The sequence below is a fragment of the Tamandua tetradactyla genome, chromosome 6, assembly GCF_023851605.1.
Source record: "Tamandua tetradactyla isolate mTamTet1 chromosome 6, mTamTet1.pri, whole genome shotgun sequence".
NCBI lineage: Eukaryota > Metazoa > Chordata > Mammalia > Pilosa > Myrmecophagidae > Tamandua > Tamandua tetradactyla.
The window spans coordinates 161,886,777-161,905,490 of record NC_135332.1 but is presented as its reverse complement, the minus strand read 5'-3'; the positions used below and the strand labels follow the sequence as shown (position 1 = coordinate 161,905,490).

Sequence of the window (18,714 nt, the reverse complement as noted above, 5' to 3'; positions counted from 1 at the left end):
TCTTGACTCATAGCTAAATGCTCTGTACATTTAACCAAATATTTCTCCTTTCCAATCCCTGAAGGAAAGACCAAACAACCCCGTTAATTGACAGCATCCAAGCATCATACCTGGTTACCAGAGAATTCCTATAGCAGCAAGGAGATAGATTCTACTAGCTGGACATCAGTCACCCCATGCCAGCAGGAAGTAGCCAGAGCATTCACTATCCCTTCCACCATGATTGGTAGGAATCTAAAAAGGGAGGAACTGATAGAAATCCTAAACCCAGGGCCCAGCCTTCCCCAAGCCAAGAGCCCCTCCTATTCCTGGAATGCCCAGATAAAACTGCAGTTTGCTAGGTATGTGTCAAAAAGCAGCAGCAGCAAAAAAAACCATCTTGTAATCCCTAATCTAAATATTTAAACAGCCAATGGCAGCAGCCAGCTCACAGTCTTTCATTTGAACGTTTAGCCAATCAACATGTGCCAAAATCCTTATCTCTACCTTTCTTGGTTTGATCTAATAAAAACCCACATCTCTCTACCTTGAGGTGGCAGATTTGAGACAGGGTCCTCCTGACCTCTGTCAGCTTTGCTTTGTAATAAAGCTGTTTATTATTTCCCTAAGTCTTGGTGTCGCTTACTGGCTCAGAGTACACTGGGCAAGGACTCAACTTGGGAGGGTCCACTTCAAAACTCCTAAATTCTAGCTGAAATCTGCTGTTTCCAAAATGCACTGGTGATTCATTTAGGGCATATCTGAAAAATTAGTAGCCAACAGACAGGGGAAGAATAGGATTTGGGGATTAAAGTTGTGGCAAATAAGCATGTGGCTGTGTTTTCAATTCATGCCAACCTGAAATCATTTGTTTCTCTCCTTTTAGAGACAGATGATTTCATCTAAAACCAAACACCTGAAGAATAGGATAAAAGTAATTGTCATCTACTTATAGTGATATGAACTATTTTCTCATTTTAACTGGCTTGGAATGCAAATTGAATTTAAAAACTTGAGCTGAAATGGTAACTTATATCTTTAATTTTAATTAGTTTGTACCTGATGGAACATATTTTACATTTTTATCTGAAACAATATCTAAACCTTTAAGCTTCTTCTAAAGGGATAAAAATCCAATGATCAAATTTAAAACTTTATTTACAAACTTAACTTTTTTGTTGTTTGCTTTCAGAAAACAATTTTTCAGTTCATGAGATTAACCAAAACACAAACCCTATCAAAATTCATTACAATAATCGTTCACAGAATCAATAATATTTTTAAAAGCACTATGGGAGTATTTTAATGTAAAACCAAGTGCAGAAATTAGTAAATTAATTCGAGTAATTAGAATGAAAGGAGATAAATTATGTTCAATGAGGAAAACATGAAAAGGTATAGCATGTATAAAGCAGGAAATTTAAATCTCAGCTTAGTTCCTCATTGCCAACATGGCATTTATATCCCAGATGAGATTTCGTAATTGATCCATAATTTGCTTCAGCTGTTGATTCTTCTGTTTGAGTTTCTGCGGAAACAAAGAATATATCAAAAATATTTCATGAAATATAACTGACATGAATTTAAAAGATTAAAATGTCAAAAGTTGGAACTCTAATGATCAAGACAGAAATCAAGCTAAATATTTCCTTAAGTCAGAGAATCTAAATCCTTTTCTGGCTTCAAATACTACTTGAAAAGTAAACCGAATTCTAATACACTCCCCAGAAGGCTATGGTTCTGTCCCCCCTCTTCTTTGATCGTCTACCTCCACTGACCATCAAAGAACAAACATTGGACGTTTAACGGTTATAAAACCTAAATCTTTAAGTTTTATAAGAAGCAAAGTAACATGACGGTCAAGAGCACAACTTCTAGAGACAGATTATCAAGGTTTATACTCCTCTCCTTCACTAACTAAATGACCATATTAACCTCACTACGCGCCTCAGTTTCCACATCAGAAAAATGGGGATAATAACAGAACCTACCTTATGTAGTTATGAGAATTAAATCATAGTTTTAGAACAGTGTCTGGCATAACATTTAACAGATGTTACTTATAAGCACAATATAAACTGTCAATATAGAAAATAAAGTATAAAAATAAAATGCTTGATACAGTTCTTTCAAAAGTGTGGCAGAAGTCACTGCTTGCCCATATCAAAAATGTGATTTGCTTCTAATTCTGAAAACTGGAGATGAAATGTCAAGGTCCCCTTCTTCAAAACTAAGATCTGCTAAATGCTGTGAACGCAGAGCACGTGTCTCTATATTTCTACAGCAATCTAGGTTTCTACTAGAGCATGATTTATACCTTTTTTAAGCATCTTCAAATTTTATGTGGCAAAAGTCTGCTTAAGTAAAGCAAGATAAAAACAGAGAACTCCTGATTAAAATATTTACTAATTATAACCATTATTTACTAGCCTTTTAGAAATATTATATATTGTTAATTACATAATTTTAAAGGTACTACATTAAAACACCCCCAGATAAAATCATTTATGTTCATTATAAGAAGGTCTAAAACTTAAAATTTTTATTTTAATAAACAGCAAACTAAGATTTTCTCCATTTAAAGTCAGAGAAGTAACAGGAAGTTGGAAGCTAAAAGAGAGGACCAACAATTTACAGACCTTAATATTCTTTAATAATATAATTCAATTTAACTCATACTTAAAAGATTTAGCACAACAAAGAAAACAAACAAATGACGGTACATACACAAGGCTCAAACCTAAAGTTAACTCTAACAGTATTCAGGGAAGACACAGCCTTAGTAGTTCAGTTACTCAGCAATCCTCTCCTCTCGTTTCTGAGTTCTGCCTTCATAAGGATGTGGGAGTCAGTTACTGACACAGTTGTGCATATTACCTAATACAATGGGCAAAGTTAATTCAAGGAGATGATGAAAGATTGGAAGACCAAGCAATACCATGCCTATAAAATCTTTTTGATTCTAAAGACCAAGCCATTGAGACATCTGTCAGCAATCTAGGGTACCAGCGAAACAGCCAAGAACATAAAATAAAATGTGTTACATTGGGATGTTGGAAATCAGTTCCAATTCAATTTTGCCTCTAACTTGCTATTTGATCTTAGACAAAGTCCTTATTTTCAGTTTCCTTGGCTATGAGATGGGATTAAATTATCAGTAAGGACACTTTCTGTTAGTTCTACTTTTTGAGCATCCATACATAAAGTGACATTCAGTTCACATGGATACCTGTGGCTGAAAACCTGTAAGTTTACTTTAGTGAACTAATTCATGGCTTCAGAATGGTTGGCTGTTCTTTATTACTGCTAAAGTTTATCACCCACCACTGAGATATCACTCCTGCAGTGGTGAAAATCTTCAGCTATCACAATTCCCCTCATAATTCTAACTTTCCAGGAGGGCTGCAGAGAAGAACTATTCTGAGGGAATAAAAGAAGAGAAATAATACTGATTTCTTTTTAACAACCTTATTTTAATTTGTTAAGTTCTGATAGGGGTTGAATAAGATCACTTTCAAAAGTACCAGAATTTGTCTTTGGAATGGAATTCTGAGTCTATAATCTCATTTCATTCCATAAATATTTATTAAGGGTAAATTATGTGCCAGGCACTGGGCTACATTTATAAAGGGGAAAACCTAAATAAGAGACAGTACCTGCCTTGAAGAAACTCAACATCAAGTAGGAGGAAGATAGTACCTATATGACTAGAATACATCTTGGAGAGGCAGATAACACAGGAAAAATATAAGATGCTATGGAACTGGAGAAGATGAGAGATTGCCTCTGATTGGCAAAACCTGGGAATAGGGAAAATTGTTTTGGGTCTTGAAAAGTGGTGAGCAAATAGTGAAGGAGAACAAATTTAGACTTGGTAGTGGGTAACAGGGGCCACCCATTAAAGTTCTTCAGGAAGAAAAGCGATTTAAACTGCAATGCAAGAAGAAATAAAGAAAGAAAAAAAAAAAAAAAGAAAATTAAACTGCAATGCAGGCAGTTAACTGGGCAAGTGTATGAGATGGATACCCCTAAATATCTTCAATGGTGACAAACCTGTAACCATGTAAAAGAAAGAGGAGAGATTTAAGTTTTGGAAATAGCTGAAACCATTCAGAGAGCAAATATTTTGAACAAGCTCAGTGCTATTTTCAGGGAAAACTAATGCATAACCAGAAATAATGAAATTATATTCTTGGGTGATTTTAAAAAGCTTTTTAAATCAATATCAAAATGGGTGACAGATTCATAGACTCAGAAGCTAAAGTACAGGTTACCAGGGACCAACACGCAGATAGGGAAAATGGAGTTAATGCTTAATTGAGTTTCTGTTTGTGGTGATGGAAATGTTTTGGTAAAGGATGGCAGTGATGTTAACATAACATGTGAATGTAATTAACACCACTGTTATATATACTTGAATGTGTTTAAAAGGGGAAATTTTAAGTTGTATATATGTTACCAGAATCAAAAATGTTTAAAGCTTGTAGGACTATATAGTACAAGCAATAAAGACTAATGTAAACTGCGGATTATAGTTAATAGAATTATAATAATATTTCATTGATTGTAATATGTGCACCACACTAAAGCAAAGTGTTAGTAAGGAAAACTGCATGTGTGCTGGGGGGGGCAGATATAGGAACTCTGTTTTTTCTGTATGATTTTTCTGTAAACCTGCAATTTCTCTAAAAACAAAACAAAAACACCACCAGCAGTTGCACATGACTCCACCTATAGTTTGAATAATTAGAATAGATGTACAGACTACTCATTTGGAATCTCTGATACACTTGCTTTTAAAAAATGAGCCTCATTAATTCTTAAAAAATAAAGTAAGAGAACCAAAAAAATGAGCATTTTCAGGGTATTATTATCCAATTCCAGGCAACAGTAAAATATTTTTTAAAAGTATAAGGCACTTATATAGTTTTTCTTTAAAGTAAGATGCCACAAAATTTTAAATTAAAAATAAAAAATTAGCATACAAGTATAGCACCTAGAATCAAAATATGTCATGAAACTATTAATAGCAAATATGACAGTTATACTTAAGTAGTTAGATTGCAAATAAATTTTCATGTCACGATATAGGATTTAATATATACAATCTTTCCACTGATTGATTTTAACAGAGGTTGACAGCTGTTATTTTCAAAATCTATCAGCTGTGCCTAACCTGTTACATTAACAGGTGAAAATGTAAATAGATACTTAAATTTATTTATGCTAAGTCATATCACATAATTTAATATTCATATAAACGCTATGACACTTGATCAAAATGCTTTAGTTTCTAAATGCATGGACTCAATTATGTCAACGTTGCAAAAATTACCCACAATTTCTTTCAATTTCATTTTACCAGCAACACAATAGCTTTAAGTAAAATAAAGCTCATTCTGATCTCCCTAAAGTATATATCACATTGTTAGAAATAAGACAGGCCATATAGCTAAATGATAAACACACTGTCAATATATTGTGCTGTACAATTTAAAGTATACAATGATACAGCAATATTTTGAAACTGAACAAGTGTTAACTGAGGAGTACATAAAACCACCTACTTCATGTAGTTTATTATGCCAGTTTGAAACTATTATGTACCCTAGAAATGCCATGTTTTAATTCTGATCCAATCTTGTGGGGCCAGACTTATTATTTAGGGTGTCAAACTCTGAATGGATTGTTTTCATGGAGATATGACACACTCGGTTGTGGGTGTGACCTTTTGGTTAGATTATTTCCATGGAGTTGTGACATGGAAGTCATTTTTAGATTAAATAGAGATGTGACTCCACCCATTCAAGGAGGGTCTTCATTTGTTTACTAGAGTCTTTTAAAAGGGGAAACATTCTGGAGAAACAAATGCACGTACTTGGAGAACAGTTGCTTCAGAGCTGACAGAGACACAAATGTATGGAGACATATGGAATACCAAGAGACAGCCCAAAAGATGTCGCCATGCGCCTTTCCATGAGATGCTAAGAAAGCTAAAACCTAGAGATGTGTGTGCCCTGGAGGAGCTAAGTGAAGGCCCACAGATGCTTAGAGAGGAAACCGCTGCCATCAGAAGCTGGAAGTAATGGAACCGGGAACAAGGACCAGGAAATGCCAGCAATATGCCCCCCTCTGTAACAGATATCAGCCTTTCTTGAGTCAACATATCTTTTCCTGGATGTCTTAGTTTCAATATTTTTATGGCCTTAGAACTGTAAATATGTAACATAATAAATTACCCTCTTTAAAAGCTGTTCCATTTCTGGTATATTGTTTTCTGGCAGTTTTAACAAACTAAAACACTTATTTAGAATAAAAAGAAAACATATATTGCAATAGAATCCTGAGTATTTTTAAATGACTTGCCAAGAATATAATTTTATTACTGAATGCACAGATCTATAAAGTAACTTAATCATTTCAATAAGCAAATAGCAATGTATTAAAATGTCCAATATTTTTGTTTTTGTCACTAGCAGTCAAAACATGAAATGAATACATGAAATCTGTGTTGCTTTGTTTCCACTAGAGTGTTATATTCTCAAAGAAGGAACCTACCACTCCTCTGAAACACGCATGAGGGCAGAGAAAGTATCTGAAAACACCTGTACTTAGACCAATGGCTAGTACAGAGCAGGCACTTACATATTTGAATATTTTAATATTCAAAAGAAAAAATAACAAAAAGCCAGATTAAAAGGCTTCCCTCCAAACAAAGGAGGGAAACAAGCAAGGAAAATCCTTGACAATCATTTCAAAGCATGTCTTTTTTGTTAAATATGGCCTGTTGGTATTAAAAAAACAGACATAGCTATTATTAAAAGTATTTATTTTCATATTCTATACAATAATAGTTAAAAGTATTTTGAATCTGTTAGTGTTATGAGTTAAGATTACTGTGAAACTTAAAACAATATCTGTATTACTTGGAAAAAACAACAAATCTATTTGCTTAACAGGAGAGAGTAATGATTAAAATAATAGACAAAGGGAAGAGAAATATTTGTTTATGAATCCAGATATTTATAAATAGTTGACAAATCAAATCAATAAGTTTATATTTTTTATTTTTTAATAGGAACCATGTGATTAAATAATTAGGACATTTTATCACCTGTTGGTGGCTAGAGTAAACATTTTTCATACAACATTCTCAGGTATGTGCAAACTAAGGCAGAAAAATATATCAATAGATTATAAGCTGTGCTCATTAAAAAATTAAAAAGAGAAATGTTAGGTTGCATATATGGTATTAGAATAAAATTTTAAAAAATAATCCATGGAACTATACAACACAAAGAGTGAACCCTAAATTAAATCATGGACTATTGTTAATACTACAATTATTAAGTGTGCTTTCATTTACTGTAACGAATGTACCACACCAAAGCAAGGTTAATAATAGGATGGTACTTAAGGAGATAAAGAAAAACACAGAGAAAGAATTAGAGGATATGAGGGAAATAATGAATGAACATTATGAGAGTATCCATAAAGAGAAATTTTAAAAAGAAACCAAACAGGGCTGTGCAATAGCGGCTCAGTGGCAGAATTCTCTCCTGCCATGCCAGAGATCTGAGTTCCTGGTGCCGGTCCATGCAAAAAAAAAACAGAAATACTGGAGATGAAGACCATAATAACTGTATTAGTTTATAAACTGCCAGGATTAGATATAACAGAAATGGAATGGCTTTTAAAAAGGGAATTTAATAAGTTGCAAGTTTACAGTTCTAGGCCTATAAAAATGTCCAAACCAAGGCATCTAGGGAAAGATACCTTAATTCAAGGAAGGCCAATGGGTCTGAAACACCTCTGTCAGCTAGGAAGTCGCATGGCTAGCATCTGCTGGTCTCTTGCTCCTTGGCTCCATTGCTCCTTGGCTCCACTGCTTGGTTCTGTGGGTTGTTCCTCATTTTGCTTCTCCAGGGTGGCTTTCATTTCTTGTCTCCTTTGGGTTTCTCCAGGTTTGGGCTTGCTTAACATCTCATGGCAATGTCTTCCAGGCTCCAAGTATCTCCAAATATCTGTGCCTCTGTTCTCTGAAGCAACTGTTTTCCAAGCGTCTACATTTGCTCTCTGTCAGCTCTGAGACTTGTTGTTTCTGACTCTCTCCAAGATCTTCCCTCTTTTAAGGAGTCTAGTAAACTAATCAAGACCCATCGCTGTAGAGATAATCTAATCAAAAGTTTCTGCCCTACAGTATTGAATCTGGATTTTAAAAAAAACAGCTGTTCCTATGAGATTGGATCAGGATGAAAAATACCCCAGAGGGTTTCAATAGCAGGGTGGATTTGGCAGAAGAAAGAATCAATGATGCTGAAGAGAAGACAATTGAAATGACTCAGGCTGAAGAGCAGAAAGAAAGAAGAATAGAAAAAGAGTAAACATAGGCTAAGAAACCTCTGGGAAACAATCAAGCATACTGATATATGTATAATGAGAACACCAGAAGAAGGAAAAGAAGGGCTATTCAAAGAAGTAATGGAAGAAAACCTTCAAAAATTAACAAAAGTCATGAACATGCACATTCAAAAAGGTCAATGAATCCCAAACAGGATAAACCAGAAGAGAATCATGTCCAGACACATAACAATCACACTACTGAAAGCAAAGGACAAGAAGAGTACTAAAGGAAGCAAGAAAAAAGCAGCATGTTACATACAAGGGACCCCCAAGAAGATTAAGTGCTGATTTGTCATCAGAAAACATGGAGGCAAGAAGGCAAATGGGATGAAATATTTAAAATGTTAACAAAAAAATAAATGCCAACCAAGAATTTTATATCTGGTGAGACTATCTTTCAAAATGAGAGATAAGATATTCCCAGAAGTGGTGGTTTTGAAATGTATGTACCTTCAAAAGCTAAATCATTCCTGTGGGTATAAACCTATTGTAAGGAGTACCTTTAGATGAGGTTATTTTGGTTAAGGCATAACCCAAGGTGGATCTTATTTCCCGTACTGGAGTCCTTTACAAGAATGTAATTCTGACAAACAGAAAGTTATGGAAGCAAGAAGATGAAATTAATGAAACCTGGAAGAGAAGGGAGATCAGCAAATGTCACCATGTGCCTTGCCATGTGGCAGAGGAGCCAAGGACTGCTGCAGCCAGCCTTTGGGAAGAAAGCACTACCTTGATGATGCCTGGATTTGACTGTTCTCACAGCCTCAAAGTGCAAGTGAATAAATTCCCATTATTAAAGTCAACACATTTCAACATTTCATGGTATCTGCTTTCAGCAGTCTAGGAAACTCAAGCACCAGATAAACAAAAGCTGAGAAAGTTCATTACCACTAGACTTGCCCTACAAGCAATGCTAAAGCAAATTCTTAAAACTGAAAGGAAATAACACTTGACAGTGAATCAAAGCAGTATATAGAGATAAAGATGTCTGATAAAGCTAACCATATGAGTGATTACAAATTACTATATTTTTTGGTATGACAATCCAAGTCTTCCTAAAGGTGCTATAATTCAAATATGTAAAAAGTCATGATAAAGCTATGGCTTTAGAAATACAATGTACAAAGATATAATTTGAAGAGATACATCAAAAACATAAAGGGAGGATAAGTACAGGAGCAGTGTCTATCTATACTATTAAAATTAAGTTGATATCAAATCAGATGTAATTGTTATAGATTTAGGATGTTAAATTTGAGCCCCATGGCAGTCACAAAGAAAATATATGAAAAATTAATGAGAAAAGACTCAAAAAAGTACAATACAAAAAAATCAAGTAAATATAAAAGTGGTCATTGATGAAAGAACTGTGGGATAAAAGGGTATAAGATTTACAATGACCAAATAAAAAAGTAGAGAAGAAAGTCCTGCATTATCAGTAGTTACTTTAAAGGTAAATGATTGGGCAGTGTGACAGTGGCTCAGTGGCAGAATTCTCGCCTGCCATGTTGGAGAACCGGGTTTGATTCCCAGTGTCTGCCCATGCAAAAAAAAAAAAAAAAGTAAATGATTAAACCCTCCAATCAAAAGGCAGAGAATGGCAGAAAAAATAGCAAATAATGATGCAACTATATGCTGTCAAGAGGACATCTTAATTTCAAAGACATAATCATTAGGTTGAAAGTGAGAGGACTGAAAAGAATACATAATGCAAACAGCAGCCAAAAAGAGCTGAAGTAGCTACGCTAATACCAGGTAAAATAAACTGCAAGTCAAAAACTGTTGTGAGGGATACAGAAAGTTACTAAATGACAATAAAAGGATAAATACAACAAGAAACAAAAATGTAAATATAGATGCTGCCTAACAGCAGAGTTCCAAAATACAGGAAGCAAATTATTGACAGACTTGAAAGGAGAAATAGAGTTGTATATTAACAGGAGACTTTAAAATACCACTTTCAAAATGGATAGAACATCTAGACAAAGATCAATAAGGAAACAGAAGCCTTGAATGATATAATATACCAATTAGATCTAACAGACATATATAGAACACTTCAGACAACAGCACCAGAATGCACATTCTTCTACAGTGCTCATGAATCATTCTCCAGGATAGACCATATGTTAACTCACAAAAAAAGTCAGAATAAGTTTAAAGATACTGAAATCATAAAATTCATCTTTCCTGAACTCAATGGAATAATGCTAGAAAGCAATAACAAAGAAAAACTTACAAATACATGGTAATGAAACATGCACTCTTAAACAACCAATGTTGTTTAAAAAAAATTGTTTCTTTGAAAATGATGAATAAAATCAACAAATCTTTAGGGAGATGATAAACAAAAAAAGAGAGAGGATACAAGTACTAAAATCAGAAATGAAAAAAGAAACATTACTACTGACCCTACAAATATTAAAAGGCCTGTAAGAGAATACTAAGAACAACTGTGTCAACAAGTTAGATAAACTTAGATGAAATGGACAAATCCCTAGAAACATAAACTAAACTACACTGACTCAAGAAGAAATGGAAGAGAGCAAAAGGACAACTAGTAAAGAGACTGAATCAGTCATCAAAACCTTCCAACAAAGAAAACCCCAGTACAAAATGGCTTTACTGGTGAATTTTACCAAACATTCAAGAAAAATTAACAACAATCCTCCTCAAACTCTTCAAAAGAATCTCAAGTGGATGGAATACTTATAACCCATACTATGAGACCCATGTGACCCTCATATAACAGCAGATAAAGAAACCACAAGAAAAGAAAATTACAGACCAATATCCTTTATGAATATAGAAGAGAAAAAAAATACTAGCAAACCAAATCCAACAGCACATTAAAGGAATTATACAATATGATCCAGTGGGATTTATATCAGATATGCAAGGGTGGTTCAACACAAGATGCAATAGGCATATGACAAAATCCAGCAAGCTTTCTTGATAAAAACACTTAGACAAGGGACAGAAGAAAAAATCCTCAACATAGTAAGGGACATATATGAAAAATCCATAGTTTACACCATACTTAACAGTGGAAGAGGGAAAGCTTTCCCTCTAAGATTAGGAATAAAACAAGGATACCCACTGACAACTGTAACATTGTACTGAAATTTCTAACCACAGCAGCTAGGCAAGAAAAAGAAATAAATTGGAAAGAAAGAGGTAAAACTTTCCCTATTTGCAGATGACATGATCCTATATAGAGAGATTCCAGAAAAATCTGCAACAAAGTTACTAGAGCTAATAAATTCAGCAAAGTGGCAGGGTATAAGATCAATCCACAAAAAAAGAAGTGCTTCAATACACAAGTAATGGACAATTTGAAGAGGAAATCAAGCAAAAAATTTTAGCAACTATAGGAATCAAATATCTAAGAATAAATTTAACAATTATTTTTTAATTGTTAAGTTACTGTTTAATTGCCAAGTCCATTCAATGGGGAAAGAATAGTCTCTTCCACAAATGGTGCTAACAACTGGCTGTCTAAATGCAAAAGAAGGAAGGTGTACCCATACCTCCCACTATGCAAAGTTCAAGTGAAAATTAAGACTTAAATATAAGATCAAACTATAAAACTCCTAGAAGAAAACATAGGGAATCATCCTCTGGATATGTTTTAGGCAAAGGTTTCTCAGACTTTATACTCAAAGCATAAGTGACCAAAGAAAAAAATTAGGTAAACTGGACCTTGTACTGATTTGAAACTGTTATGTACCCTAGAAAAGCCGTGCTCTTTTAATTCAATCCTGTGGGGGCAGAGCTATCACTGGATGGGATCTTTCGATTAGGATGTGATGTGACCCATCCAACTGTAGGTGGGACCTTTTCATTAAACTGTTTCTATGGAGATGTGATGCACTCAATCCAAGGTGGGTATTAATCCTTTTTTTGGAACCCTGTATGAAAACAATAAAATGCAGACAACATAGAGAGCTCAGAGCCAATTCAGAGAGCCAAGACACAGATGCTTGAAGATGCAAAAGGAGGATGACCCAGGGGAAGCCAGAAAGACTCACAAGAGCTGGAAGAACCATTTGAAACCAGAAGCTGGTAGAAGACAGAAGACATCACCATGTGCCTTCTCATGTGACAGAGAAACCCTGAACACAATCACTCTTTCTTCAGAATCCAGGTATCTTTCTCTGGATGCCTTATTTTGGACATTTTTATGGCTTTAAAACTGTACATTTGTAACTTAATAAAAAAGTCAATTCATTTCTGTATATTCCATTCTGGCAGTTTTAGCAAACCGAAACAGATTCTGGCAATAGAGAAGTGGGGTGCTGCGATCTGCAAATACCAAAAACACTAGAACAGCTTTATAAATGGATAAAGGGAAGATTCTGGAAGAACTATAAGGAGTTTGAAAAGGCCTTTGCTTTTAAGAGACTGTTGGTAGAAATATGTATTCTAAAGATATCCTTTGATGAAGCTTTAGACAAAAATGATGAATATGTCATTACAAATTGGAAGAAAGATGACACTTTTCTTAAAGTGGCAAATAATTTGTCAAAATAGTCTTGGTGTTGGATGGAAGGCACACTTTGAATGTGATGGGTTTGGATAGCAAGCTGAGGAAATTTCCAAACTAAATGTGGAAAATACAGCCTGGTTTCTCCTTGCAGCTTAAAGTAAAATGCAAAAGAAAAGGTATAAGCTGAGAACTGAACTCTTGGGTATAAGGAAACCAGAAACGGATGGTTTGAAAAATTCTGGGCTTCCAGAAAGTGGGACCCCAGAGAATATGCCCCATGGGAGGATTAAACAAAACAAGGAACCAGTCAGCCATTTCAAAAAAAGCCAGGACTGGAAATTCAGTCATCCAGAAAAAAAGTTGTGGAAAGTCCTAGAGTCTGATTGTTGTGATCCCTGTATACTACATGGAAAACCAGCAAGAAGGCAGGATCCCTGTATACTACATGGAAAACCAGCAAGAAGGCAGGATCCCTGTATACTACATGGAAAGCCAGCAAGAAGCAGAACCTGTATAAGTGGAACCACTGCCAGTCTGGACTAAAAGGGACAGATTGAAGAAATAACTGTTTCTTCAAAGACAAAACCATAGAAGCTAAAGTCTGGAGCCAGAAAATCTCAGGCCAGAAGAACAACTCCACCTATGGGTGTGGACAGTTTGCCCTGGAGACAGAAGGCAGACAGAAAAGTGCTGCCACCTCAGGCCTCAGAGAGGGTAGAGGGGATTGGAGAGGACCTGGTCACCACCCTACTGTTCTGAAGGGGTTGTGCCTGTGTCCTGGAAATGGCAGAGGACGGGTGCCACCCAGATGCTTGGAGAGGGTGGAGCTGAGAACAAGGTGGTCTCCCCAATATTCCCCAATGTTGCAACCCCACCCCATTGTTTGGAGAAAACAGGGTCACTGCATAAAGCCCTTAGAAAGGGTGGTACTGTCAACTCTCTGAAGCCCTGAGGTTAAATCATTCTCAGTCCGTAAAACCAATGGAGTTTGCCCTGCTAGTTTTTGGAACTGTTTGGGTCCAGGGACCCCTGTTTTCCTTACAATGTCTTCCTATGGCAATGGGAATGTTTACCCTACAACTGTCCCTCCTTTATATACTGGCAGCAGATAATGTGTCCTAAGTTTCACAGGTCCACAGCTAGAGTAGTATTTTGCCATATGGCAAACCATGTCTGTAGCTGATCTGATGAGATTTTTAACTGTTTGGTATTATATTTGTATTGTTATTGAAATGGTTTAAGGCTTTTATGGTATCATGATGAAATAAGTATATTTTGCATTTGGAAAGAACATGTTTTGGGGGGATCCAGAGGGTGGAATGTACTGGTTTAAGACTGTTATGTACCCTAGAAGACCCATGTTCTTCTAATCCAACATTATGGGGGCAGATCTATTGTTGGGTGAGACCTTTTGATTAGGTTGTTTCCATGGAGATGTGACCCACTCAATTCAACGTGGGTCTTAATCCTCCTACTGGAGCCCTGTATAAAGAGAATAAAAGTCAGAAAACATAGAAAGAGCCCAGAGTTGATACACAGAGCAGATGCCTAGACACAGACCCTTAAAGATACAGGAAGAAGATGCCCAAGGGGAAGCCAGAAAGACCAACAGGAGCTGAGAGAACTGTTTGAAACCAGAATCCAGGAGAAAAGGACAGGAGACATCAACATATGCCTTCCCACATGACAGAAAAACTCTGGATGCCACTGGCCTTTCTTCAGAGTCAAGTTATCTTTCTTTGGATGATTTAGTTTGGAAATCTTTATGGCCTTAAAACTGTAAACTTGAAAATTAATAAATCCCCTTTATAAAAGCCAATCCATTTCTGGTATATTGCATTATGGCAGATTTAGCAAACAGAAACACACCTCGTCAAAATGAAATATTTTTGTGTATCAAAGCACTTGATCACCAAAGTGAAAAAATAATCTACTCCATGGTTTCGAGAAAATATTTGGAAACCACACATTCAATAAGGGTTTAACCACAAGTTCATGGAATCTTGAGTAGGGCATGAGATTTTCTAAGTTTGTCCAGAGTGATGCCCTGATAAATCCCAGAGTGATTTGAACAGTGAATAAAAAAGTATTTGCAAAGTCCCCTTGGGGGAATGGTGAGATAGAGAGAAAATTCAATTTCCCCAAATGGAGAAGGCCTGATATTCTCACAAGCAGTGAGGACAACAAAATCAATAGGCCAAACCCTCAATCTTGGGGTCTGTTCATATAAAACATATCCCTGTAAAGGATAGGTGAAGCCTACTTAAAATTAGGCCTAAGAATCACCCCCAGAACCTCTTTTGTTGCTCACATGTGGCCTATCTCTCAGCCAACACAGTAAGCAAACTCACTGCCCTCTCCCTTTCTACATGGGACATGAGTCCCAGGGGTGTGGACCTCCCTGGCAATGTGGGACAGAAATCCTAGAATGAGCTGGGACTCAGCATCAAGGGATTGAGAAAACCTTCTCGACTGAAAGGAGGGAGAGAGAAATGAGACAATAAATTGTCAGTGGTTGAGAGTTTCAAATAGAGTTGAGAGGTTATCCTGGAGGTTATTCTTACGCATTACACAGATAACTCCTTTTTAGTTTAAGGTGTACTGGAGAGGCTAGAGGGAAGTGCCTAAAACTGTAGAGCTGAGTTCCAGTAGCCATGATTCTTGAGGATTATTGTATAATGATATAGCTTTCACCGGTGACTGTGTGATTGTGAAGGCCTTGTTCTGATGCTCCTTTTGTCTACTATGTTGACAGATGAGTAAAATATATAGATTAAAAATAAATAAATAGTAGGGGGAACAAATTTTAAAATAAGTTGGGTAGAGGGAGATACTGGTGGTCGGTGAGGGGAATGGGTGAGGGGGATGGATGGAGGGTATGGCATGCATGAGTTTTTCTTTTTTTCTTTTTCTGGAGTGATTTAAGTATTCTGAGAAGTGATTGTGATGATTACACAGCTATGTGATGCTATTGTAAGCCACTGATTGCACATCAAGTATGGAATGTTCATACATTAAGAATGATCATATTGTATGCTGACTGATTTTATTAATAAGAAAAAAAAATAAGGGTTTAATATCCAGAATATAAAAAGACATCCTACAACTTAACAATAAAAACATAAAGAACTCAATTACAAAATGGGCAAAAATAGACATTTTTCCAAAGAGGAAATGCAAATGGCTAAAAAGCACATGAAAAGATACTCAACAACATTAGCTATCAGAGTAATGCAAATCAAAACCACAAGATACTATTTCTCATTCACTAAAACCACTATTAAAAAGAAAAACAGATAATAACAAGTGTTGGAAAGGCTATAGAAAAACAGGAACACTCATTCAGTGTTGGTGTCAATGTAAAATGACACAGCCACCGTGGAAAACATTTTGGCAGTTCCTCAGAAAGCTTAGTGGAAAATTACTATATGACCTGACAATTCCATTGCTGATATACACTCAAAAGAACTGAAAGCAGGGACTCAAGCACATATCTGTGCACCAATGTTCATAGTAGCATGCCAAAAGATGGAAGCAACCCAAGTGTCCGTCGACCAATGAATGGATAAACAAAATGTGGTGTGTATATATATATATATACAGTAGAATATTATTCAGCACTAAAAAAGAATGAAGTTCTGATCCATGTGACCACATGAATGAACCTTGAAGAGATCATGTTGAACAAAATAAGCCAGATACAAAAGGACAGATATTAAGTGATCTTAATATAATTAGAATAAGCAAACTCAGAGTCAAATGTACTATACAGGTTAACAGGGGAGGGATTTGGAGGAAAGAATAAGGAATTAATGCTTAAATTGCATAGAACTTCTTTTGGGGTTGACTGTAAAGTTTTGGTAATGGATGGTGGTGATGGTAGCACAACATTGTGAAAGTAATTAACAGTACTTAATTATATATATGATTGTGGTTAAAAGGGGGAAATTTTATATTTGTTACTAGAATAAAAAAATTAAAAAAACATAAGACTATACAACATAATGAACATTAGTATAAAGGATGGATTAAAGTCTATAACAATTATAAAAATGTTATTTCACTATTTATAACAAATACACCTCATTAATACAAGGTGTTAATAATAGGATAGTAATTGGTAATTCTGTGCTTAGTATATTTATACATGATATCCTACAAGTTCCCTAACAAATATATGTACACACACACACACATATATAAAATAAAAATTAAAAAAAGACAACCTACAGAATGGAAGAAAATATTTAGAAACCAAATGTGCTGGTTTGAAGCTGTTATGTACCCCAGAAAATGCCATATTCTTTTAATATATTTCTGTGGGTGCAGACCTATCACGGATGGTACCTTTTGGTTAGATTATTTTAACTGAGATGTGGTCTACCCCATGCAAGGTGGGTCTTAATCCTTTTATTGGAGTCCTTTATGAGAGGATAAAGGACAGAAAAAGCCAGACAGGAAAGAGAGAAACACCCAGAGAAATTTCGAGAGTGTTTAGAGAGAAAAGCCCTGAAGATGCTGAGAGGACTCACAGAAACCCACAGAAGAAGTCACTGGAAACAGAGCTGAAGAAAACAAAACCCAGAAATTAGGGACCAGCAGATGTCAGCTATGTGTCCTTCCATATGACAGAGGTATCCTGGATGCCGACAGCCTTTCTTCAGATCCAGATATCATCCTGTTGATGACTTAACTTGGACATTTTCATGGCCTAAGAACTATAAATGTGGACTAATAAATTCCCATTTTAAAACCAACCTGTTTCTGGTATATTGCGTTGCAGTAGCTTTAGCAAACCAAAATACCAAATACTCAATAAGGGTTTAGAATCCAGAATATATAAAGAACTCCTACAACTCAACAATAAAAGATCAAAAAACCAATTAAAAAATGGGTAAAAGAACTAAAAAGACTTTTCTCCAAAGAAGATATACAAATGTTCCAAAAACCCATGAAAATATGCTCAAAACCATTAGCCATTAGGGAAATGCAAATCAACCCACAATGTGATAACATTATTTCAAATAGTAGCTAACTAAAATGGCTAATATTTAAAAAAAAAAAAGATAACAAAAAGTGTTGGAGAGGATGTGTAGATGTAGGAACACTCATACTTTATTGGTGGGAATGTAAAATGATGCAGTTGCTGCGGAAGATAGTTTGGCCGTTTCTCAGAAAGTAAAGTACAGAATTCCCATATGACCAAGGAATACCATTTCTAGGTATATACCCAAAAGAAATGAAGATAAGGATTCAAACAGATAAATGTACACTGATGTTTTTAGTAGCATTATTACATCTGTCCAAAAGTTGAAACAACCCAAGTGTCCATCAACTGATGAATGGATAAACAAAATGTGGTACATTCATACAATGGAATATTATTCAATATAAAAAGGAATGAAGTTTTGACATGTGACAACATGGATGAACTTGAAGACATCTTGTTGAGTGAAATAAGTTAGACACAAAAGGACAAATATTGTATGAGCTCACTAATTTGAAATAATTATCTAAGCAATTTCATAAATTTAGAAACTAGAAAACAGTTTACCAAGGTCTGGGATGGTGGTAGGGAATAGGGAATTAATGCTTAATTGGTACAATTTCTGTTTGGGATGATGGAAGCATTGGTAATGGACAGTGGTGATGGCAACACAACATTGTAAATGTAATTAACAACACTGAATTATATATTTGAATGTGGTTAAAATGAGATATTTTAGCTTGCTTATGTTTCTAAACTTAAAATAAAAAAATCCACAGGACAATATAATACAAACTGTAAAACCTAATGTAAACTATGGACTACAGTTAATATAATTATAATACTGTTTCGTCAC

General features: G+C 35.3%; 1 protein-coding gene across 1 annotated transcript in view; it reads right to left on the bottom strand.

Annotated features, from left to right (window-relative positions):
• Nucleotides 1-997: 997 nt before the first annotated feature.
• MED30 (mediator complex subunit 30) overlaps nt 998-18,714 on the bottom strand; it is a 44,522-nt gene continuing 26,805 nt past the window's right edge. Inside the window, exon 4 of the mRNA XM_077167530.1 lies at nt 998-1,507. Coding sequence (XP_077023645.1) covers nt 1,412-1,507 — 96 coding nt within the window. The 3' untranslated portion in view covers nt 998-1,411. The remainder of the gene's footprint in view (nt 1,508-18,714) is intronic.